Here is a 25750-nt window from a genome sequence, read left to right as displayed (position 1 = left end):
GAAATGGCATTCAATTCATCACTGACAATTCTGTTTCAGAAGACAGTCAGGAGAAAGATCAAGCCTTACCTCTGGTTTACTGAGGCTGGATGACACCAGAGAACCTGATCCCACATCCAGGTCCCATTGTTTTCTTCCACTATTCTCAGGATCCAGCGCAGCAATTCGCCCATCCAAAGTGCTGATAATTACTAAAGATCTGCAAGTGGAAACATCCAGAGTCAAAACCTCAGCAACAGGTAGCTGAAATCAGTAGTTTTCTAAAGTTGGAACCCCACTGCATTAAGTATAAATCTATGCTGACACGTGCCAAAAAAAAAAACAGCATTTTGTTCTACCCTGACCAACAAGAGAAAATATAAGCCTGTTGCTGAGTATCAAACTAATTTATATGCTATAAGACACTCTCAGAGTTCATTTCCAAGGGAGATAGCTGATTTCTTAGTCCTACATGCATGTGATACCACAACAATACAGGATGGCATCTTTTAAAGTAGTTATGAACTGTATAGATCCAATTGATTTCACAGAGAACTTTAACATGTCAAAGAATCCTAGAATGGCCAGGGTTGAAAAGGACCACAATGATCATCCAGTTCCAACCCCCTGCTGTGTGCAGGGTCATCAACCAGCAGACCAGGCTGCCCAGAGCCACATCCAGCCTGGCCTTGGATGCCTCCAGGGATGGGGCATCCACAGCCTCCTTGGGCAACCTGTTCCAGTGCATCACCACCCTCTGTGTGAAAAACTTCCTCCTAATATCTGACCTAAACCTCCCCTGCCTCAGTTTAAAACCATTCCCCCTTGTCCTATCACTATCCATCCTCGTAAACAGCCGTTCCCCCTCCTGTTCATAAGCTCCCTTAAAGTACTGGAAGGACACAATGAGGTCTCCCCAGAGCTCTTGTCCAAGCTAAACCAGCCCAGTTCCCTCAACCTTTCTTCATCTTTTAAAATCAAACAAAATCAGTAATAATAAACCAAGTAAATCAGTATGTCCAATAAAAAGTTAAGCCACAACTAAGTTTTAAGTACTTCTGGATGAAACAAGGAAATCCTGGGGGAGATTTATGCATCCTAAAACAAAGAAGTCTCTCCCAAGACAAACACGATGCTAGAAATCTCCAGCCACCACAGACAACAAAGCAAGCAAATTGACTTACGCCACTTAAGCTTTAAGTAGCCTATCTGGAAATGCATGGCAACAGCAAGCGAGCTGCTGGTTTCTACAGTGCCTGAAGCTTATCGATTCTCCTAGGTTGTAGTGCAATTAGAACAAGCCATCCTGATCGGGACAGAATTCAAGCATCAACTAAAACCAAACCAAATACATACACACAACAACAGAATTCACAGGTAGAGAACGCCCAGAGATAGAACACTGCTGAAGCAATTCTGAACTGCCTTTTTATTTCATTGAAACTTGTTGTGCTCTGACCAGAAATAGCCAGGGATGTTAGGCAGTTTTGGCTCCCTGCAAGCTGACCGACTTTCACAGGCAGTGGGAGTGGGGTCTGATCTCTTTACAGACAGCGTGTACTGAGGGCAGAGGGATTTAGTGACCCAGAAGGACTCTTCATAGACACTGGTCTCAATGAGAATGAGCAACTGTGCAAGTAAGCCTGACAGACAGATTGGAACGTGGGTGGGAGGGGGTGGAAATGCTCGTACAGGTGAGTATAGGAGCAACTGAGTACATCTTCAACCTGTAGCAAAAATAATTGCAGCCCTTATTTCCAAAGGCAGCCAAGCAACACATTCTTCCATAATCTTCTTAAAGAAAAGTGTCAGATGTGCAAATATTTGAGCAGTGGAATATGTGTGTTTGTATAAACCAAGTACACGTAATTATTACAACCATGCAGAAATCAAGATTGGGTTAATAATAAACCGGACTGCAGGAGACTGTTCTCAAGCACTGTAAACATGTGCCTTAAAGGCCTTGGACACACACTGAATAGAATCTGAACGTTTTACTGCAAAACAATTCGTCTGAAGCTCTCTGGCACTGCATAAAAATATTATTCCAAGTGGTTCTATTTCAATTTTACGTTGGTCAGCTGCGAAGTTGGTTATGGAAGAAAAGCTGGAGTGGAGATAACCTCAGCAGGTAGAAAAGGCAGATTCTAACATCACAGGGTGATCTGCCCCCTTCCCAGCTAATTTTTCTTTATCTGATTCTTCCCACTTCCATTAACCCTAAGTAAGGAGTATTTTATGCCTGTGTCTTTTCATATGATCTTTTCTCACCAGATGTAAATATCAGCCTTCCACCAAGAGCCCTCATTATTGAAGCCTTGCCACCCAACGTGGCAGTCCTTGAATACGTACCACACCATAACTCTCAGATAAATCATAATGAAACTGCACCTAAGTTTTAAGTTCAGCCCATTAAAAATGAAAGTATTTAAAAAAACAAACAAAAAAGAAGCCTTCAGAGGGAACTTCTGCCCCAACAGCACATTCTCTTTGATTAAGCTACTTCAATCAATGGCTACGGCATATCCCACATACCCCAAAAGCCCCCAACACTTTCTGGATGCTGCAGCACTCTTTATTTGCTCCATCAGTTAACAGTTGGCAAGTGGACTTTATTTCCCAAACTCCACCTGCCGAACAAACACTGTGATGAGACAGGACCAGGACCAACCCATCTCTATCTCTGGTCCCATCTTCACCTCAATTTCCAACAGCATTCCTGCACGTCACAAAAAACACACTAACAATTCCTAGCTCTTGTAATAAAATCCTTAGTTATTGCATTTTTCTATATGTTAAAATCTAAGTGCTATCCTCTCTATCTCTGATCAACTCCAGTGAGTTAATATCCTGTCCCTTGGTTTAGTGCTCCTAGTTCATCTACATGTGCCCTGTCTACACTGATGCTTGTGTTATATACTTTCTCACTGTCAGATTTTCCAGATTTATCTCTGTGAGATTCCATTGCTTGTTGCTTTGAGTACTAAAAGCAAGTAGTGGTGACAAGAAAAAAAGATTTTTTCCCAACTTCCAGCTGTTCTGATCAAGCAGTAGATTAACAGCCTGACAACATCAATTATGTGGCTACTTCAAGAGACTGCTTCACTCAGAGCTTAGAAACAGGCAAGGACTTCCTTTCTGTCGCCTCACTGTGCTGCCTTAAGCTTACTGTAGCATACAATGCCAAATACTCACGGATAGCACATGGTTAAGAAAACGAAGTTTTATCCTAGGTTAAAATGACTGAGTTTTATTCATCTTTCTGCAAGCCGCTGCTGATTGCAGTTAGAGCATTCAGTCATTGGCATGAAGTTGAAACAGGATTAGAGAGTCATTAAGGTTGGAACAGACCTCCACGACCACCTAATGCAACCCCAGCCCATCCCCCTGCCCACAACCATCTTTCTCAGTAGCACATCTCCACAGTTCTTGAACATCTCCAGCAATGACGACCTCATCACCTCCCTGGGCAGCCTGTGCCAATGCATTACCACTCTGAGAAGAATTTTTTCCTAATATCCAATCTAAAACAGCAGTATTCTTGATTCTAGCACACATCAACCAGCCTCCTGACTAACAAACATCAGTAAAAATACACTTCCTGTACTTTCACCTTGTCTCTAGCTACAGCTCCACAGCACCTTACGAACCAGGTAATGGAGGAGGAGAAAATCCCAGCTAGGTCCTTACAGGTGGCCAGCAGAAGGACTACGACAAAAGCTTATAACTGTGCATACAGATATATTCAACTGCAGCAGCCAATAGACTGCACTAACACTATATTGTCAGATTTCACTTTCCAACATAAAAAAGCACCTAAAAATGCTTCCCCCTCAAACACACCACATCCAGAATTAGTCTCTACAATTAACTGAAGATCTATTTCCTTACCACTTTCTCTCATCTTTCACTAATTTAATATTAAAGCGCAGTTACAATGTTCCCCCTCAAAACTATGCAAGAGACTCTTAAAGACTTTGTCATACATTTATAAAAAGCCACTCCTGAGGCTCGTAACCACAGCTACATCCCATGAAGAACACAGCAGTTTTTGAGTTCTGGTGGCCTGAACTCAGCTCTGCTCTACTTCACATAAGTGAAGTATATTTACCTACAAACAGAAGAAAGGGGCCAAGACGTAAAGGAAGATGTCAACAGAACAGAGGAACACCGATTCAGCCTGTCCACTCACTTTCGCTGTACTAAAGAACTACATCTAGTCAAACGAGTTCTTTTTGTTAGTAAAAGAAAGCAGAACATATCATTGCTTAGGTGTAATATTTACTGCTATTCTTGCTTCAGTTGGAAAAAACACAATCCTAATTTTGGACTCCAAAGCCATTTGGGGCAGCTATTTGTCAAACTGTGAACGTCTGCTCCAACTTCAAATCTATCTATCTGTAAGCAAAGAGCAAGGTAAGCCACTAACCATCACAGAATGGCCTGGGTTGAAAAGGACCACAACGATCATCCAGTTCCAACCCCCTGCTGTGTGCAGGGTCACCAACCAGCAGACCAGGCTGCCCAGAGCCACATCCAGCCTGGCCTTGAATGCCTCCAGGGATGGGGCATCCACAGCCTCCTTGGGCAACCTGTTCCAGTGCATCACCAGCCTCTGTGTGAAAAACTTCCTCCTAATATCTGACCTAAACCTCCCCTGCCTCAGTTTAAAACCATTCCCCCTTGTCCATCATGTTTACTTTCTTCTAGGAAAGAGAAATTCCTCAAAACCACAGTTACATTTATTTGCCTACAGGGAAAACAGTTCAGAGTGAGGTTTTTTTTCAGCCTATGCTGAGACCTCATTGCATTACACTGATATTTTGTAGCTGAAGAACAATCAGCTGAGGGGAGCAGACATCTCACAAACACAGATGAAAGAAAGAAATGCAGGCAAATACTACAGCCCCATCATTCAACAGCAGCAAATCTTCCCAGTGCACTGATCAGTGAGAACCCCTACATTTAACCTTAGACTGAAATGATCAGATTGAGCATCTTTGGTGAGCCACCATTTAACTCTATAGATATAAAGCAGAAAAAATATTTTTCAGTACTTTTTCGTGCTAAATAAATTAAGGTCACATTAAAAAATCGAGTACAGCAGAGCTGTAATAAAACAGCCAGGAGTTGGATGGCTCGACATAGAAACAGATGCTCCTGCTGGTAACAGGAAAATCGATTTGCTTTACACAAAACAGGATGCAAAGTTAGCAGCCAGTTCTGTGCTCAACCAACAGAAAGCTCTTCATTTTTAGAACGGGCTCTCAAATAAAGGAAGCATTAAGTCATACTTTGACTCTGCGGTTTATCACCTCATCTGCTCTCAGCCAATTCCCAAACAGGCAGAGAACAGCCCAGTAACGCTGCCACATTTGACTCATTCATTAAAAGCATCCCGCCGCAGCTTAAGGTCGCCAGCGGTTACGAAGGGTCGCATTTCCCCGTGCTGCGCTCCCAAAGTCGGCCATCGGGCAACCCGTCCCACCCGCCTTTCCTCCCTCCCACCCCCACAACGAAAGAAGGGTTGGGCACAAAGCACGCTGCACATCCCCAGGGCAGGACGGGGCCGCGCCGCCCTCACCCCGAGCCCAATCCCGAGCCCAACCCCGGCTCCCGGTCGCACGGCTCCAGGCCCACCTGCCACCGCTCCGGGACTCCCCACTGCTCTCCGCCTCCTGCTCGCCGAGCGGCGCGGCGGCCACGTCGTCTTCCACCGTCACATCGGCGGACCCGGCCGGCAGAGCGGCGGCTGCCGCCCCCAGCCCGAAAGCGGCCTCCTCCACCAGCGCCGCATCGCCACGCGGAGCTTCCTCAGCGCCCGCCGCCGTTCCCAACAAGAAGAGAACCGTGAGGGCGGCCAGAGCGCTGCGGCACCGCGGGCCCCGCATGGAGGGGCCCCGCCTCGAGGCAGCCGTTAGGGCATGAACGCTGCCGACGCCGCAAACGCCGCTGCGGAATGGGCGCCCGGCGCCCCGCCCGCCCGCCACGTACCGGCACTGCCGCCGCCGCCGCCCGGCCCCTCACGGCGAGGAGCGAGCCCATTGGTCAGCCAGCACGTCACTCCGCTCGCGGCTTCTCTCTCATTGGCGCAGTCGAGGGAGAGGGTGGGAGGAAGAGGTGTTTGTCAACAGAGCCGCCGGGCCAATCGGATTCACGCCGCTCTCTCCCCTCCCTGCCAACGCGCGGCCAATCGAAAGTGCATGATTCACCGAGCTGCTCGCGGATTGGTGGAGGCGGCGCGCCACATGTGTTGCTGACTGGAGAGCAAGGCTGCGCGGCCCCGCCTCTTCCCGGCCGGCCTCCGCCGGGCTGGAGACGTGGCTCTTTTACCGTGTCGGCTGGGCGGGGACAGCGGCGCGCGCAGGTCGGCGCGTGGGGCGGGGAGGGGCGACTGGTCGGGCGGGAAGGGGGGCGCTGTGCACGCGCTCTGTGTGAGGGGAGAAGGGCTGCGCGAGGTGCCGGTACAGCCGGCGTTTAATAGTGCTGAACTGATGTTGTGTTACAGTTCTTGGTTAACGTACCGTGCTGTTCTAAGCAAAAAAAAAAATATATAAAAAAAAAAGTATATATATATATATATATGAAAAGTGTTGTTCATTGCTTTATAACTGAGTCACACGCGCCATTTCTTGGTGCCTGGCCAGCAGGAGTTATTACCTCCACACTGGCTGCCCTTCATAAAGGCGCGTGCCGTCCTGGCACTCCTGATGCTTTCTAGAATCTCCCCTGGTCTTTCTAGGCTTCCTGAGGAGTAACACGAAGGTTCTTTCCCACCTTCTGGGCTGCAGTCATCCCTAGAAGATGGGGGAGCTTCATTGGTTACCAGTGGACTGAAATTCACCACACTACTGTTAAGTAATTCACCCATATATCCTCCCTCACCAACACAGACCATAAATGTTCATAAATGCATCATTACCAATGTTTTAATCATGTTCATCTAGTAATGGGCCTGGAGGAGAGCTTTCTGGGGTTTCTGCTGTGCTCAGCCTTGCCAGCTATAGATTTCTATTGATGTGCTTCGCTTCCAATAACTGCTGTGCTTCCCATCACTTCTCATTTACAGCAACACTTCTCATTTCCTCCATTTTGGCTATTTATCTTCAGCCTGCTAAGAAAATGGGAACGGCCAAAGCGTTTGCAGGACATATCCATACTTCATTAAGCCAGAACTTCCACCTTTGTGCTGGTTCTTCAAGGTTTATTATGCTTAAGGCAGCAACAGCCTTGTGCAAATGTCCCTACCACACCCACGTGTATTACACGCAATCACACAGTCTGGCCCAGGTTGGAAGGGACCTCAAGGATCATGAAGCTCCAACCCCCTGCCACACGAAGGGCCATCAACCTCCACATTTCATACCAGACCAGGTTGCCCAGAGCCCCATCCAACCCAGCCTTGAACACCGCCAGGGATGGAGCATCCACAGCCCCTCTGGGCAGCCTGTTCCAGCACCTTACTGATCCTCACCTTATGAACTCATTGCCTTGTATTTCTTCCCACCCCCTATCCCAGATCAGCAGTCTCCCCATCGCTGTCTTTTGTTTTTGGGAGCTCCAACAGTTTACAAGTGAGTCTTTTCTCCACATTCCCCTTTGCCACTGCAGCATAAGGAATAGCAATCATAATCTAAAAGCTATTATTTTCCTGGCTTGGAAATGTACTTCTCTAAAACACTGATAATCTTATTCAGAAATCCTTAAAGCCAAACGCTGCAACACAGCTGCATAATTTTATCCATGTTAAAAACTTGTGTCAACAAACCCAAACTTCCTGCTTTTTGCAAAGCATGACTCACGCGCTGCTTTGTCTGAGTGACATAAGAGATCTATTTCAATCATATGACAATAACTTAAAATCCAACCAGCCGTTTATCTGGAAATCAAAGCTTGCACTTGCAGGGCGGATGGTTGCTAATAGGAATGACGTTTTACCTAACTCCACTCCAGAACTGCCTGCTTTTCTTGATTGACTTGCTCTCAGAGCATCGAGGCACAGCAATGAAAGCTCAGCATGCCACCTCGTGGCTGCCCTGCACCGAAGGCCATTAGTAGGCTGCAGCGTGATCGCTTCTAGCCTGTCATTTCTCCCAGAAAACCTCAGAGCCTCAGAAAGACGCACATACTGTAATTAGTGCATCACCACCTCTGCTGATATCTTTTCATAAGCAGAATAGAATCAAGCACCAGGTCAAATCAGAGAAGAGAAGTAGATGTTACACAGAAGAAATGCCACTGAATTGGAGTTCACGGGATAAAAAACTAGGTATGAAGAATGCAATTGTTGGAATGTAACTGGAGGAACAGGCTTGGAGAGCTACTGCCAACCAGAATAGGAGTTTGTCTGGAAAGATGAGCTAGACGTGCTTTAAAATGCTCAATCTACCACATGGTTTCTCTTCTGTGTTGGCGGAGTTTTACCTTCATAGGTCTTGCTGTCTTTTTTGGCTGTTTCATGCCATTTATCAAATGCACAAGACACACAGCTAACCTGACAGAGGCTCTGCACCTTCACAAGGATTTCACTCAAGTTAGTATGCGTTTTGTAGTAGCTTTAAGCAAGGCTTTTCCTGCCACAGCTTCCCATTGCCAACTGGCTGCTTTCGCTGCCTTCCTCATGCAGGCACAAGGTCAGGAAACAACTTTTAGTTGTTTTATTGCTCAGAAAAAGCAGCTTCCTGCCAATGTGTAGAAGGAACAGGAAAAATTGGCAAGGGATAGACTGGAGGGTGGGAACACTTCTTTTTGGGGACAGTGCTTAGCCAGAGCATCTTAAGCTAGTTATAACATTCCTATTCAGAGTTGTTATGTGTTGTTTGGCTGAGCCAGCTCAACCTCATCTACCTGGCAAGAAACTGCTCTTGTTGCTTTTGTGGAAGGTGAATCAGTTCATCACAGGGTCAGGGGCATGCCAGAGTCAGTGCAATCCGTATATCCGGGACCAAAGTGCATGGCGGGTGAAGGGAGTAAAGAGCAGAATCTTCTCTTTTTGTCAACCACAAACTGTTATCTCAGCTACTGTGTAATTTCCTAACATGTAATTTCAGCCTCAGAGGCAGGATTTAGCACTTGGAATCGTACAGCCGATCTCCCAGCCTGGTAGTCCATGCTTCTCTGCTCTTCAGTGTGGCATTTTGCTAGGGTTAACATCCTGTTGGACAAGGAAAACGACTGTTCAAACAAAGCAGGTTCAAGCATCTGCCTCTGTGTTGAAGCAGAGATGAGTTTGGCTCCCAGAGAGGCTTTGACAAGGGACGAACACCGGCTTGTACAAAATGATTTTGAGCCATTTGCAGATAGAGCTTGTTGTCAGTCGACTTAAGGGAAATCTACTTCTCAAAGGTCTTGTGCTCTCTTTTTTGAGCATAAGCAATTCTCAGCACCATACGTTAAATATTCTGGGAAAGATTGCCTCGTGCTCACTGGATTTATAACTCACTGGGATAAAATGACCAGGAAAGTTCGTTGCCAGCTAACAAATCTCCAAACCACCCTGCAGCAGTCACATGCCCTTAATAGCAAGTCACCTGCTCTGTACAGAAAGGTAAGGCTTTAATTCACCCAGATAAGCCCGGGTAATGATAATAGAGGCTTTGTTGAAAGAACACCCCATTGTTCAAAGACTGGTGTGCCTGCCCAGGGAAAACAAAAGGAAATGTTTCTAGCCTTTAAAAATCACGGCAGAATTGAAGAGGTTGGCAACAAAACAAGTCAGTCATGCATAGAATTTTTTTTTTTTAAGTCAACAGCAGCTTTTCTGTTGTGCAAATAAAAAAGAGATCGTTTTCTACTCATTGTGCTCTGACCTTGTACCTGCAACTCCCATGATTACGGCACAGAGAAGGTTTTTTTTATACTGAGATGCCTGCGCTTGGTCTTAACTCGGCTGCCGGGTTTGAAAACGCTGCTGCAAGTGCATCTGAAGGTTGATCTGCATCCCTGATATTTTCTCAGGAACTGTTTCAGCAGATGCCATCCTAAAAGCAGAAAAAAAATTGGGTTTATGTGCTCCCTGACAGAAGACTTCCATCAGGTTTTATACTGTCTTGCAAGTTCTGCTTGGTAACTGCCTAAGTTTTTTTATGATACGGGTGGTGAGGCACTGGCACAGGTTGCCCAGAGATGTGGTGGTGCAGATCCCTGCAGACACCCCAGGTCAGGCTGGACGGGGCTCTGAGCACCTGATGGAGCTGTAGGTGTCCCTGTTCATTGAAGGGAGGTTGGACTCGATGGCCTTTCAGGTCCCTTCCAACATCTCTCCTGTAGGGAGTGCCCTTTACGCACTGGAAGGCCGCTCTGAAGTCTCTCCTTCAGGCTCAACACCCCCAGCCTGTCTCCATAGCAGAGGCACTCCATCCTCTGCACGTTCTCACGCCCTCCTCTGGATCCCCTCCGGGTCCTTGAGGCGCTGCGGGCCCAGGAGGAAACGCTTCCACGCGCCCTACAGGAGAGCCGCAACCCCCGCCTCAGTGACAAACCGCCGTACACACGCGTTGCCGCGCAGCGCTCTGTCATGCATTGTGGGAGCTGTAGTTCGCGGCTCGCCGCACTACAAGTCCCAGCCTCCCGAAAGAGGAGGAGGAGAACGGCGAGGAGGAGGAGGAGGAGTGGAAGTGAGCCGGCTCGGCCCAGGCCTGCAGCCCGCACGGGAGAGCCCCCCGGGGGCGGGCCGCGGCGGCATGCGGCTCCCCGTCCGGCTCGGCCCGCTCCGCAGCACGCCCCTGGCTGCCCGGCCGCCGGGGAGGGGCAGGGCCAGGGCCAGGGCCGGCGGGCGGAGAGCCTTCAGCCGCGGGCGGCCCGGCGGCACCATGGCTGAGGAGGCCAAGAGGCTGGCAGCCTGCGCGGCGGTGGACAAGCACGTCCAGGTGAGGCACCCGGGGCTTCTCATCGCCTGCCTTCCCTGCTTCGCACGAGTTAGGAGCCTGGTCTTGCCTCGTAACTTTCCCTTTGCCCACCGCTGCGAGATGGGCTGGGGGAAAAGCTCGGGCTAAAGCGCCTGTCCCAAAGCTTGGGGTGCTCTGAGCCCTGATCAGGGGTGCTCCCAGTCCTCTGCCGGGCTGTGAGCTTTCCCTCCTTGCTCAGGTAGGGCTGGAGCTGCACAGGCTGATGGTGAGCACTTGGAGGGTCAGTGGCTAAAGCTGAGCGGTGGTTTATCTTGGTGTTTGCTGTGCAAGCTATGTTGCAACAGCAGTGATGAAAGAGCATCAAGGAGCCCGATGTGAGCATTTAGGGGAAAAAACCCTCTTCCTTCCTGATTCCCCCAGACCCAGTTGTCATTAGGCTCCGTGCTGTCCCGTAAATATTTCACTTGTTTTACAGCCTTTCCTTCCTCCTCCAAAGCTGTCTGGGTGACGGGAGCCTGGTGTGCATCAGCTCCTGGCTGAAAGCAGACCTTGGAGTTGTACACTTAGGGTTTTGCAGCAAAATGCAACTCCTAAATCTGGGCTTTTGCGCTATTCTGTGGTTAAGCAAACTTATGGTGATGTTTCTGTCTGCATCCCAGCTGATTAAAGTTGAGGGTCTGGTTAACGATTCAGTAAAACAGGCAGCAGTGGAAGTAGCACTGCAATATTTGCTGTGTGAGTTGGTATGAAGCAGTGGTGGAGAAGCAAGTTTGGAGTCCCCGCTGAACAGCTGGAAACTCAGCTATGGCAGAAAATCTGCCTCCTCTTCAACTAATATCAGGAGGGTGCAGCTGCTTTTTGCAACAGCTTTGTGCGCAGCCGTTGCTATCACTGTTAGCAGGAGGAGCTTTGTAATCTTCAAAAATGCTGACTTCAGAAACACAGCTGCAGACTCCTTTTGGAAGATGCTGCTGCGTTCAGGCTTGGTTGTGCAGGACAAGTCTCATTCTCCACTCCGATGTTGGGGCTGTTACCCTTGCTTGCACCCATCCCAAAGAGCAGCTCCTTGGGCAGCCCATGGCAGAACTTGTGAGGAACTGGGAGGATTAGCAGAGGAGAGTTTTTTGTCTCCCTTTTAAAATTTAATTAAAGGTAGGTATAACTTCCACAGTGGACTGAAGATACCTAAGAGGAAAATGAGGCTCTCACTGTCCCTTTAAGGCACTCAAGAAGCTGTCCCAGCCCTTGGAGTTGAGGGCAAGGAGTCCAAACTGCCTCATACATGGCCAAAAATGAGCCTCGCTCCTCTCCCCTTGCAGCTGCTGCACTTGGCTCTGGCAACTGAAACCCAGAAACACTGGGTGCTATAGGCTTTCTCCCATAGTAGTGCTGCTGGCAGTGTTGCAAGCATATGGCCGTGACCTGTTCCTTTCCCCTTTTGCAGAGTCACGCTGGTTAGGAAGGGCTGGACCTGTTCTATGCTGGGTTTCTGAGAACTGTTTTACTTTTTTCTAAGCTTTCAACTTGCAGAAGAGAGGGAAATCATTAATCCTGGGGGACTGCAATGTCCTGAGCTCCACCTTTCCAGGCAGGCTCATGTCCCAGTAACATTTCAGTTGATTGAAATGCTGTATCTGTGGCACTGTCCACAACTTGTTGCACATGGAGGATAGTTCCTAAGCTGCTTAACATCCAAGAAGTGACACTCAGCAGCTGTGTGCCTGTGCCTGCAACTCCAGCTGGGTTGAAATTGAGCATCTGAAGTCTCTGTAGCAATATTGTGTCTCCTTAAGTCAATTTCAGCTTTGGATCCCATCCAGAGAAGGGGCAATTAAATGAAAATGAGTGTACAAGAGGCAGCAGGTAGCTCTGGCTGGATGGGAGGTTGAGAGGATAATAACTGCAGACTTATATAGAGCATCCTCTTGGGAGGTAATAAATCCATGCACCCTCAGCCTGTGGCATGCTTTAGAAGCGTGTGTGTGTTGTGGATGAGGCCACAGTGATCTGTAAGCCAGACCAGAAGCAGAGAAAGCCCAGGGCTGAGCTGTGATCCTCTCCAGCACACGCTGCCAGGCTCACCCATCTTTCAAGTGTCGCTGGACTCTCTTGCAGCCACTTACACGCTTCTAGAGGATGATGTTCATTATCCTCTAGGAACTACTACTCTCTTCTTTGCATCCATACTATTTGCTAACCATACTGTTGGCAACAGCCCGGCACTATTACTATGTGGCTTCTTTGGGAGATGTTATCTTGAGGTTGTTTCAGCTTTTTCCTCTGTGGGTTGTGTGGATTTCCTGGCTTTCCAACAGGAGCACTCTGGATGGAGTGCTGTGTTGCCTGCCGTTGTGCCGCAGAGCTGATGGTTTCCTATCGCCTGCTTTCAGAAGGAAAAGGCTTGTCTTCTGCCAGGGCTGGGGCTTGTTTCAAAGTTGCTGCTGGCTAGCAGCACTCAAAGACTGAGCTGCCAGTTCCCGTGCAGTAGTGGTGATGTGGAAGTTGTGGAAGTGGTTGTCAGTCTTCTTCCTCTGCACTGGGTTTTTGTGGGGGAGGAAAAGCCCCGCTTTCTTTTTACAGCCCTCATCACAATTCCTCAAGGATTAGTTGGAATTCAAACTCTTTAGTGGTGCTGAGGCTGCCAGTAACAAGCAGTGAGAATGCATTGAATGCCTCAAGAGCCAGAGCACAATGATGTTTAGTGACCACGTGTCCTTTAAGGAGTGGGTGAGTTGCTTAAAATCTCATAGCCACCCTCTCCTAGAGGAAGCAGCTGCCCTGCCATGCTGGAGAGAGTTCCCTTCCATGTCTGAAGCATGCTAACACGCGGTGTCCCCTTGCATGTAGCCAAAATACAGAGTCTGTTGGGAAAAGCAGAAGAAGCCCTGTTAACAGCTCTCCTCTGTCTCTCTTTGATTTGCAGAACAACCAAGTTCTTGGCATCGGGAGTGGTTCTACAATTGTCCACGCAGTGCATCGATTAGGTAGGATGCTCCCCTGCTGCAGGAAGTCCTCTTGTCCAGCTGCCCTCGGCTAATTGAAAACCAACCCTAAATGATCAGGACTGGGAGCTCATGCTTTAGGGGTATTCACCCACTGCTTTGTCCTTGAAGCTGAAGGTTCGTGGTCCAAATTGATTGCACATGGAGACATGAGCAGGGATTGGTTTCCTTGACTTTGCTTGGCAGGGCTGAGCATTGCCACCTGCTCTCCCTGGAGGGCCAAGGAATGAACTTTATTGGCACCCACCGCAAACTGGAGCTAAAAATCTCCCTTTTCGTTCCAGCTCTGCCATGTCTTGACTTGCTTTGTGGCTTTGGGCCATGCAGCTGCTCTGCTTCTGTTAACCCATTTGTATGCAGCTCATGCTGCTTGCTTACATCCACAGTATTCACACTGAGGGTCCTGCTGAGGCGTAAGCAGAACAAGGGTTGAAATCTGGCTGCGTCTTTTTTATACCCTGCAGCTGGGTTGATCTGCTGGCCCTGGGGGACTAGTTAGCTCAAGGTGTCTTTCAGAACATTTCAGCCTCTTCGCAAAATATTCAAGAGAGGGAAATGCAGTTTTGCAAAGCGAATGTGAAGATAATTATCATCAAGCCTCATTACAGAGGGTATTGAAATCTAAAGTTTCTTTTCAGCCTTGGGGCTCCTGTTTAGAAGCACAGCTCAGAGTGTCCTACCTGCGTGACCCCAGCTTCTTGGGTAGAGCTGGCCCAGAGCAGGGCTTAGAGTAGAGCAAAGGAAACATGGGATCAGGGTGGGACCTGCTTGCTTGCACCCACATCACCCCACGCACAGATTTGTCTGGGAGGTGGCTTGAGAGCTGCCATTCAGCAGTCTGGGTTTGGCTCAGTGTTACAGCCATTCCCCACTTCAACACTGGATCCATCTCTAAACAAATGCAGCTTTTTGAGTCTACTGAGATTAGAGTTCTAACAGCACACAGCTCTGTGTATTACATTTTAACCCTGGCAGCGGGGTTGCCTTGAAGTTTACAGCCCACCTCTTTGCTCTGTTGCTGACTCTCAGGCTTTTGGCTCAACCCTAAGTATTATATTTGCTAAAATAACATTTTGTCCATAATTATATCTTAGTAATAGATTTTAGTCATTTGAGGTTAACCCGAGGGAGGAAATATTTCCTCCCATTTAGTGCAATATTTTATTAGTCATTTGCCTGCTATATATTTAAACGTTTCATAAGAAGTGGACATGATGTCCCCAAGGCAACAAGCCAGAAAACTTCTCAGACAGCTGCTGCAGCTCTGTTTACAAGGAGCACAGCAAAACCTGTCTAATGGAGCGCGAGTGGGAGTGGGGCTGAGTTCCCAGGTGATGTTTTGCTGACGAAGCACAACCCTTGCTCTGTTGCTGGAGACACGAAGGTTAATGGCTGTGTGTCAGGGGCTGGGTTTTGATGGGTGAAAAAGGAGCCTTAGCTTTGCAGGGTGGCACCTGTTTGTGCTTTGAGCGTGACTGAGTTATTTGCAAGTCAAGCAAGTAATTGCAGTGATTCAGAAGGGCTGTTCTGAACTGAGATTTCTTAAAGAGAAAGCTGGTGTGATTTTTATTCTGCAGTGAACAAACTGAGTCTTCTGCTTTCTTCGTACAGCTGAGCGGGTTAAACAAGAGAACCTGACAATTGTCTGCATCCCTACGTCTTTCCAGGTAAGCTCCTTCCTTCCTGGTTTTATTCCAGCCCGGGTGCTCACATACACAGTCATTCCTTTGACAGTGGTGAACCAAGCACATAATGCAAAAATCTCCTTTGATTCCATATCAGGCCCTGAAAGCTGTACAAATCTTGGTGCAAGCTTTTGTGTTTCCAAGAGGAGCTTGACTGAGTACATCAGCTGGCTTTTGCAAAACATTGCAGAGGAGACATCAGCTTAATTTTTCCTTCGCAGTGCAACTTTTCCAGAGATCAGTTCTTACCAACCTAGTTGTTGAGAAAGATGGCAGGGAGAGGGAAAATGTGGCTCAGTGGTAAAACATAGAGCTGCTCAGAAAGCTTTTGAGCTGCTTCCATGCCTTCAGGCAAATAGCTTTGCTCTCTCTGCCACATTTCCCTGAGGTGGAAATGTGCTGCTGATAAGCAGCTGTGCACCTTGTTCCCTTAGGGCAGGGAAAGGTGACATCACCAGCTGGCAGGACAGAGACTACCTGCAGGGTTTCAAGGCTAGATAACAGTGCCCCAGTCAGTGAATTGGGCATTTATCCTTTTCTTGGTCCTGGTGTGGATTCTAGGGTTGTACCTTTGTCCACTGGAGGACTTACCATTACTTCTGTTTCATACATACACTACAGTGGCAATCTCTCTTCAATCTGTCTAAAGTGATCCCCACCTGGGGATGTCACCTGCCATTTGAACCTAGGGAAGCTCCTTTGAGTTCAGTTGTTAGGTCTTACAGAAAATATTGATATCACATGGTGAGTGTGGGCTGGAGTCTGCCTTGCCTTGAAGTATTCGTGTAACATCAGAATTTCTTAGCGGTGAAACAACATGGTTGGTGGTAAAGGGTGAGCACAAATCCCCTCAGCATGGGGCTGATTCTTATCTTGTGCAGCCTCTTAGACCTCACAGAATCTTTAAGGTTGTAAAAGGCCACTGAGATCACATAGTTCAACCTCTACCAATTAGGAGCAAAGCATTCCCAAGTCAGCAAAACAGCATCTTATTTTCGCTGTGTACAGGTGTAAATGGCTGCCTGAGGTCACTGGCAAGGAAGAATTGCTTTCAGTGGGCTTTTATTCTTCTCCCTTCCCTGTTGTAAGGTTGGGTTATTCCATCACCACCACTAAAGCTAGTGTCAGGGTAAGTATCCATCCCTTGGCTTTTGCGTTGTTTCTTCTTTTCACCTGGATGCCTGCCGAGAGCATGGAGCGAAGCCAGTCTTGGCAACGACCTGTCACTCATCTAATCCCAAAAGGACCCACCCTTCCAGCCAGCTAATGTGCCTTGGACTGCATTGGATTCCCAGTGCTGGGCAGTGAGGTTAACCTGGTCCTTGTGGGTAGGCCAGCGCTGTGCAGTTTCTGCCGCTTTGTCCCCTACTGTGGGAGCTCTGCTTTTGATTCCTGCCAGTCTGCTCTCATCACTTTGCAAGCAGAGAGCCTGAAGAGAGCCACCTCGTTTCCACACTATTGACTCTGAGCCTGTTAAGGGTCCAGCCTGCATGTACAGCACAGCATTTTTCAATGCTTTCAGTTCCCAGATCTTTGAAATCTTTGTACATGAACACCATATTGTGAATGTAAACCCACTGATGGCAGTCTTTTCTATTTTGTGAGCTCTTACAGGGCAAGTCTAGTGCATAGTGTGATCTAGAGCCCACAGCCCACAGGTTTTAAAACTGCATGCTAAGGAGTGCTACTGTAATGTAAAAGATTGGAGTTGTATCTCACTGCTGGGACTACTCCTGGCTAATTCTTGTAATTGTTTCCAGGATGCCAATATGTATAGCTGGTGCACTTTGTTAGCAGGTAAAGCTTGGGATGAATTCTAGGCTGTGACACACGTTTCTCTGAATAGCCAAAGTTCAGTCTTGAAAAGAGTTTTGTGCAAGGTCAAACACAGGCAATGATTTGTGAGATGTAAAATTTAACTCATTTCAGGTTCTGTAAGCTTGAACTTCCACTTAAGAAGCCAATGAATGGACCAAAGGGAGCATAACTGCAGGTTCTTTGTGTTCTATTGCTTCTAGAGGGAAACTCACAGCTACTTTGAAAAAAAATAGATCACAGCCACCAAAGAGCTATTTCAGGAGGTGTTCCACACTTTTTCTATGAGTTATGCTTTTCTTTTTTGCTTTTCAGTTGTTTGTTTCTTTTCAATATGAAAAACATTTTCATTGTTAGTCCCATATGATGTAAATATTTCGTTTTCCTGCTCCGATTTTTCAGCCAAAGGAAATCAGAGGGAACTTGAGAATCCCATACCTGCCTTCATGCTTAAATACAGGTGTCTCCCACCAGGCTGATAGCCCCATGCTGTTCAGTATGGAGAGACCTGGATGCAGCCCCATCCCTTTGCACCATCTAAGCATTTCAGTTCAAATCAGCATTATTTTGATGAAAAAATTCTGGTCTGGAAGCATCATTTCCTCCATGCCATACATTTCTGCTGCTGATTGCAGCCCCTCAGCGAGCTCAGGATGCAGCACTGCAGCCCCCATCCATGTGGCAGCAAGGAGAACGACACGACGAGTCTGATTTCCTTTCCTGCTGCTGGTAAATAGTGTTTGCTGTGTTCTTGGTGCACAGGCCCGTCAGCTGATCCTGCAGAATGGCTTAACACTAAGTGACCTGGACCGACATCCAGAGGTAAGTGGGACTGCAGGATTGAGACCTTACTGACCTGCCTCTAACCCAGTCCTCATAAAGCTCCAGGCTCATCTGTCCTTGCTGAGGATAAAAACTGCAGAACGTGAGAGAACTGTTTTTTGTTTTTTTTTCTCCTGAATGTAGTTTCCTCAAAGCTGTGGTCTGGCTGAAAGACTGGTTTATGGTGACTTGTAGGACCCAGGCCAGTACAGAGCAGGGACAGGAGACTGTCCTCCTCCATTTTCCACAAAACAAAAATCACTGAATTGTAGAATTATGAAGTATTCTGAGTTGGAAGGGACATACAAGGACCGTAGGGTCCAACCCCTGGCTCCACACAGCACCACTCAAAATCCAAACCCAAATCCTTCTTTTGGAGGCTCTCTAATATTCATATCCTTCTTATATTGCGGTGCCCCAAACTGCACACACCTCGCAGTGAGGTGAGGCTGCAGATGCTCTAAAATCCCAACTGCTGATCCCGTGAGGTGACCAAGAAGGGCAGTGCTCATCTCTGGGTGGTCACTTAAAATGACAAATAGGGTGCTAAGCTAGTGGCCTTCTCTTCCAGCCTGGGGCTTGCTGGCAGGGGATATTGCATTGCTGAAGTGTTGTCACAAGCATTTTTGCCAGGAAACCCCAGCTGTCATGCAGATCCTTAGCTGAGAAAACTGGAGGCTGAAGAGACTTGCCTTGCAGGCCAACAGTTGGTTTTGTTTTGTTTCTTTTCTCAATTTTTGCATGCTTGTGGTTGAACTGGGGCTGGTTTCCTTGGGTGGCTGAGCAGATGCTCATCTCTGGTTGGGCTGGCATAAACTCCAGTGAACCAGGTGAGGTTTTCATACTGAGTTTCTTGTCTTCCTACAGCTTGATGTTGCCATTGATGGAGCGGATGAGGTGGACTCTGATCTTAACCTGATCAAAGGAGGAGGGTGAGCCTTGCTGTCTGTATGTCTGTATGTGGCACAGGTGCTGGGTGTCCTTGAGCTGCACTGAGGAGCAGGCTAATGTTTAGTTGGTTTTTTTTCTTCCCTTGCAGTGGTTGCTTGACACAGGAGAAGATAGTTGCAGGATATGCAAAATGCTTCATTGTTATTGCTGATTACAGGTAAAATATTACTATTCTTTGTGTGGAAATATTTGGATGGCCCTGTGTTAGACTGCTACAATCCTAGTGTGTCAGGGGAGCAAGAATTGGTGGAAATGAGCTTAACTCCCAGTGCTTCAGCAATTGAATTTGTTTTTTTTTCCTTAATTGTCATCTCAGCAGGCCTGCTTAGAAGTCAGCAGAGCTTGGGAGGAAAAGGCTGCTCTGCTTTTTCTGAGCATAGTGATTGTCAGCATGGAATAAATTTACCCTTCTGTGCCTGCAGCTGCAGGGCTGTAGAAAACTTCCATCCTGCTTGTCCAAAATGTGTCAAAACAGGGCTTATGAGCAGAGCTTCCTGCACTAAGCTGATTCTTCCTACTTGAGTGCATGTGCAAACTGATTGCCATGCCCTCCAGGGCCTTACACCTGAGGGATTTGTGAGAAAGAATGTGATAAGTGCACTGTTAATGGTGGTGACAATTAACACTGATGCCTCCTCAAAACCTCAGGAAAAAATCAGAGAGCCTTGGGGAGCAGTGGAAGAAGGGAATCCCTATTGAAGTCATCCCCATGGCTTACGTCCCTGTCACCAGAGCGCTGACCAAAAACTTTGGAGGTGCTGCAGAGCTGCGGATGGCTGTTAGCAAAGCAGTGAGTGTCCCTGATCCCTCTGTGGCCAACAAAGCCACCTGAGTGTGGCCAAGAAGATCTTTCATCTGATCAAATCTGTTTCCTTTAATTGTACTTAATGAACTGTGTGTTTAGATGTTGGGGTTCCTTGTGTAAGTCTTATGTCTCCCAGAGCAAGCAGCTCTGAACAGTGAGAATAAGGTGGCTGTTCTGTGTCTGAGGGCTGCTCTGTGTCTCTCCTTGGCCACAACCAACCTGCCATCCAGAGCACAGGTTGCTGTTTTTGTGGAAACACTCTCTGTCCTGCTGGGTCCTCCATCTCACAAATACTCAAGTTGTTGCTCTGCAAGAATGTTTAAGGCTGGAGGGCAGTCTGTGCTGCCAAAGTGTATTGAATGAGGTGGGCAGCTCTTGGAGACCCCAAGCTGCTGTGTGACACACAGAGCAAGAGTGGACTAAAAACTGAGCCTGCTTTGTCTCCACTGTCCTATTCTGGCTTGAACAGTGGGGCTTGACCAATGCATGTGGCAAAGGAAGAGAGGACTGTCTCCAGTTACAGCTGGAGCTAACACCTGAAGGCTGAGCACTTTTAATAAGTTTAATCCCTTGGCCCAAGAGGTTGAGGAGCTATATTTAGGAGCCTGAGAAGAGAAAGCCACTTGTCTTCCATGAGCTCAAGACCAGCCTTGCCTGGGGAATGCAGATCCCAGTGCTCCAGCATGAGCTGTGTCCTTGGAGGATTCTGTCTCATGCTGTGGTCTTACCCCCTGGTCCTTCCCAGCATGTGTGGTTTACAAACCCTGCTCAGGGTTGCTGAAACTCCTTATTCTCAGCCCCAGTTTTCTCATCTTTGTTAAAAGGACTCCAAAACCTCCCTGTGAAATGCATCAGCCCACCCTTATCACGAGGGTGCAGAAGTCTTGCTTGGGCTTCAGTTGCCTATAGTTGCCTGCTAAGGACATATCTCTAGTGAATCTTGTGAAAAGGATCCTCTATCCTCTATTGATGAAATCATATCAATTTTTCCAGCTTTTGTATGATAATCTGTGAACCGTAGGCAGAAGAACAAGGAAGGCACAGCTGCCTTGGGCAACGGGTTACAGGGTTATTGTTTGTATGGAGCAGTGGACTGTGCCCTTGTTTACTCAAATGATGACCTTCTCTACACTGTTGCAGCAGGGACGGCTCCCGGTGTAAGGCTGTGCTTGGTACAACAGGAGCTTGTGGTGCTGACATAGGTTTGCTTCCCAGGGTCCCGTGGTGACAGACAATGGGAACTTCATCCTGGACTGGAAGTTTGACAAGGTTCATGAGTGGAACAAAGTGAACACTGCCATAAAAATGATACCAGGTAATGTCTGTGATGTTAAAGACCAAAAACTGGCTAAGGCTTGGTCTGTACTAGAAATCCCTGACCTTGGGAGCTAGGAGCATGAGACTGTTTCTGTTGTTCATGAGCTGTTTCTGGATCATTAAGCCCAAGGGTGGTGACACTTCAGCAAAGCAACATACAGAGGCTTGCTCAGTCCCATCTGTATGTCTTGGCTGGATATTTTCGTGAAAGTCTGCTCTTGAATCTGGTTGGCTTTTGAGTGCATCTTAAATATTTTGAGTTTATCTCATATAGCTGTCTGCCCACTACTGCGCACAGCAGAGCTACCATTAGCTTTACTGCTTTTTGTGTCTTACCAGAGCAGGAACAAGATGGGATCCTGTTGCACAAACCTCCATGTCTGCACAAAGCAGCACCACGATTAGACTACAGCTTTGGGCAGAAGCCTTGGGTTTAGGCTGAGTGAAGTGTCTGTCCCTGATTACTTCAAGTTGCTTCTGTTTATTAGCTTTGCTTCCTTCAGTGCTTATTAGAAGGCTTATTTGCTGAAAACATACCCATTTCCTTTTGTCTGGATCTAGGAGAAAACTGCTGGTGTGTTACCTCTGCCTTGGCTTGTCCTGATGCCTTTGCAGTCTGAATAATTACCTGGCACTTGCTCACAGCCGACAGTAGATGGCAGGTTAAGACCTTTGGCAAGAGCTGATCTGAACAAACCAGTGTCTGATGTAAATAGACTGGTGGCACTGCTAGTGTGGGCTGTCCTGGTGCAGTGCTCTCTGTACCCTAGTGCTTTTTCAGTCCATGGCTGCACAAACATGTTTTATTAGAGTTCTTTCTGTGCACAAGAGAAACGGTGGCTGGTTCTGCAGAAACAAAACACACAGTCTTTTCATGGGCTCCTTCTTGCATCTCTCAGCCAAGAGGGATGAAGGGGAAAGAGACAGATTGGAGGTAGTTTCAGCATGCTGTGGTCTAACCATGAGCTCGTAAGTGAGCCTGCTAAGAGGAAAAGAGCATCTTCCCTACCCAGAAGTGGAAGAGCAGAGTTGTTAAAGTCTGGATATACTGGTGATAGCAGGGCTCTGTGCACTTTACATGTGGTTGCCTTCTCCTACTTTTTTTTTCTTCAGCCTTCTTGGAGTGTGTTCATCTGGTAGGAATTGGGTTTGAGGCTTGGCTGTGCAAGCAACCAATGTGAGTGTTTACATACAGGTCCTGGATTGCAGCAGGAGTTGTTGGTGAAATGAGGGCTTGCACAGCATACTTGGTGCTGGCTCTGAGTGTTGGTGGCCTCTGCCTCTGGGGGCCTTGGCAAGCTGAGTGCCACGTGTGTCAGCAGGCTGCCACCTGAAAGGACTCTGAGGGCTGTAGAGCTGTGCATCACTGTGAATTGCAAACATTAGAGTTGTTTAAGGATTTCATGTGCCTCAAAATAGAGGTAATGACATCCCCAGGCTATTTTTTCCTCTGTGTAAGGAAAGACCAACTGCGTGAGCAACACTTTGATGCTCTTCTTTTTTTCCCCTCTTCTTTGGTCAAAAACATAGAACCATGACAGGCTTCAAACCCATTTTGCCCTTAACTCCTCTTAATGTGATTAACTTCTCATGGGCTTTTCTGCAGTCCTAATATCTATGGTATCAAAGCCTTAATGGTATCAAAGCCTTAATCAATATGAGAAGCAGGATATTCTCCCCTCTGCCAGAGGAAGTTTCAGTGTGATTCATAGAATCATTAAGGTTGGAAAAGACCTCTAAGATCCTCTAATCCAACCATCAACCCATCCCCACCATGCCCCACTAACCATGTATTTCAGTGCTATATCTCCATAGCTCTTGAACATCTCCAGGGACAGTGACTCCAGACCACTTTCCTGGGGATGCTACTCCAATGCATCACCACTCTTTCAGAGAATAATTTTTTCCAGATCTCTCCTAAGGAGTCTGGATGGGAGCAAAGCCTGGAGGTTTTATACAAACCCGTGCAGCTGGCTCATGTTTTCCATCTGCTTGGTTTGGAAGCTGCTAGCCTGGGTGCTTACAGGATCTGACTGTGGCTCAGTGACCATTGTGAGGTTAAGAGCATCCCATAATTATGTAATTAAATTCAACCAAAAGTACATCTGCTAATGGGCCACAAATTGCAGAGGTAGTATCAGATCTGCTTTGTCTTAACATTGTTCCTTACTCTGTGGAGAGTTTCCTCTGGAGTCAGCTGCAAGGAAAAGACTTCCCAGATGCTCCCTGTGTGGTTGATGAAAGATCACCCATGTCGGACACCTCTCAGAAGATTCCAGCACTGGGGTGGTTCTGGCACTAATTCATAGAATCATAGAATGGCCTGGGTTGAAAAAAAACCACAATGCTCATCCAGTTCCAACCCCCTGCTATGTGCAGGTCACCAACCAGCAGACCAGGCTGCCCAGAGCCACATCCAGCCTGGCCTTGAATGCCTGCAGGGATGGGGCATCCACAGCCTCCTTGGGCAACCTGTTCCAGTGCATCACCACCCTGTGTGAAAAACTTCCTCCTAATATCTGACCTAAACCTCCCCTGTCTCAGTTTAAAACCATTCCCCCTTGTCCTATCACTATCCACCCTTGTAAACAGCCGTTCCCCTTCCTGTTTATAAGCTCCCTTCGAGTACTACAAGGCCACAATGAGGTCTGTTTGGAGCCTTCTCTTTACAAGCTAAACAAGCCCAATTCCCTCAACCTTTCCTCACAGGAGAGCTGCTCCAGCCCTCTGACCATCTTAGTGCCCTCCTCTGGACCCCCTGCAAAAGCTCCACATCTTCCTGTACTGTGGGCCCCAGGCCTGGACACAGTACTGCAGATGGGGCCTCACAAGAGCTGAGTAGAGGGTGACAATCACCTCCCTCTCCCTGCTGACCCCCCCTTTTTTAATGCAGCCCAGAACACAGTTGGCCTTCTGGGCTGCAAGCACACACTGCTGGCTCATGTCCAGCTTCTGATCTGCCAGGACCCCCAAGTCCTTCTCCACATGGCTGCTCTCAAGGAGATCCGTCTAAATACCTGCGATTGCCCCGACCCAATTGCAGCGCCCTACACTTGGCCTTATTGAACCTCATTAGATTCTCACTAGAGGCCCACTTCGCCAGCCTGTCCATTTCCCTCTGGGTGGCTTAATTGGCTCATTGACGAATTGGCTGATGAACTCTTGTTCCCAGGCGTGGTGGAGACGGGGCTGTTCATCGACATGGCGGAGGTGGTGTACTTCGGCATGGAGGACGGCTCGGTCAGCGTGCGGGAGAAGCAGCCTCGCTGATGGCGGCGGTTCGGCCCGCTCCGCTTTGCCTTCGGCCGGTTTGATTCAGCTGTGGTAACGGTGCCAACCTGACGTTATGCCTTAACGAGCAGCGGTTGTCGCAGGAGGTGGACGGGGAGTCGGTCAGAACCCGCTGATGTGATACTGAATGTCTTTTTAAAAAAACAAAACAACAAAAAAAAAAGAGATGCTCTATTTCCAGATATATATATATATTTTTACTTTACAAGAATGTTGTCCTTTTTTTAAAGAATCAGTTAAACGAATTGCTTTAACATTTTTATTTTATTTTCTAAGAAATATTTACCAAAAAAAAAAAAAGAATACTTTTTGAATTCTGTTGTTGTTTTCTGTTTTTCCTTTTTTTGAACTGAACTTGAACCTTCCTGGTCGCTCTTAGTGCTCGGTGATTGGTGTTACTGTCCTAATAAATCATCCTTAACCACTCTGGCTGGGAGGATGATGTACATAATGGGAGCACATCCAGTTGGGACCGACTGATGCCTTATTTGGAACCTTTTTGGTTCGGTATTTTATGCCTTTTATTTTTCTATACCACTGTTTTTTAATAGTTGAGGATGTCTAGTTAATCCTCTGTGCATATGACAAATCTCTGAGCCTGAGGACATTGCATCCCTGTGTCTGGGACATTAAAAGGGGCCTTTTTGGGGCCTCTGTATGGAAGAGATGTTCATCCTTCGAGCCAAATTCTGTTCTACAACTGCTCTGATCTAGTACCTCTGATTAAAGTCTGTTCCAGTAGCTGGAGATATTCGGGATTTCATCCTTGTATAATGAGAGCAGAACTGGGCACTTGATGAAGTTTACAAAAGCACATTTGAGCATTTTAGGGCAGTGTTCAGTGGCAAATTATTTGGTTTAGAATGAAGGTTAATTATCACCTCTCACAGCTGGTTGATTTGTAGAAGGATAGAGTGGAATGCAAGGGAAAACCGAGTCTTCCTGCCTAAGTTTACCATATGTAGCAGGAGAGAGACACTCGTTCAGTATCTTGTTCTCTGTGTATAGGTGCTTTGCATGATTCTGGTATCAAAATGCAAGCCCTCTTTTTGTGTAATAGACACTGAAATAAAGAGCTGTTATAACAGATATTCATCTTAAGGTGACTATTTTGGGAACAACACAAAATACTTGTTGAGACTAACTTGTGCTCTGATTCCACTAAAAGCTTCTGTCTGCTTTTTCCCCTTACATGGGCACTGCATCCAGACCCTGTTGCATTTGATTTCTTTTCGC

The 25750-nt window shown here is 47.4% G+C and overlaps 2 protein-coding genes across 2 annotated transcripts in view; one reads left to right on the top strand and one right to left on the bottom strand.

The window, feature by feature from the left end:
* The window catches only part of EIF2AK3 (eukaryotic translation initiation factor 2 alpha kinase 3), a 41179-nt gene extending 35454 nt beyond the window's left edge, over window positions 1-5725 (bottom strand). Inside the window, exons 1-2 of the mRNA XM_042812382.1 lie at window positions 5620-5725; window positions 70-199 (exon numbers count right to left, since the gene is read on the bottom strand). The gene's annotated coding sequence lies outside the window, so the exon portion shown is untranslated. The remainder of the gene's footprint in view (window positions 1-69; window positions 200-5619) is intronic.
* A 4921-nt stretch (window positions 5726-10646) lies between these two features.
* On the top strand, window positions 10647-24718 carry RPIA (ribose 5-phosphate isomerase A). Its single transcript, XM_042812493.1, has 9 exons — window positions 10647-10847; window positions 13750-13810; window positions 15440-15495; window positions 18091-18150; window positions 19018-19082; window positions 19190-19258; window positions 19750-19891; window positions 21122-21221; window positions 24396-24718. Exons 1-9 carry the CDS (start codon window positions 10662-10664, stop codon window positions 24491-24493), a joined length of 837 nt encoding a protein of 278 aa, XP_042668427.1. The 5' UTR covers window positions 10647-10661; the 3' UTR covers window positions 24494-24718.
* The last annotated feature ends 1032 nt before the right edge of the window (window positions 24719-25750 follow it).

This window comes from Centrocercus urophasianus, unplaced genomic scaffold (assembly GCF_019232065.1).
Source record: "Centrocercus urophasianus isolate 14NV4802_14NV808 unplaced genomic scaffold, USGS_Curo_1.0 seq_13, whole genome shotgun sequence".
Classification (NCBI taxonomy): Eukaryota; Metazoa; Chordata; class Aves; order Galliformes; family Phasianidae; genus Centrocercus; species Centrocercus urophasianus.
Note: the sequence above shows the minus strand (reverse complement) of the source record. Positions and strands in the feature narration are given on the sequence as shown.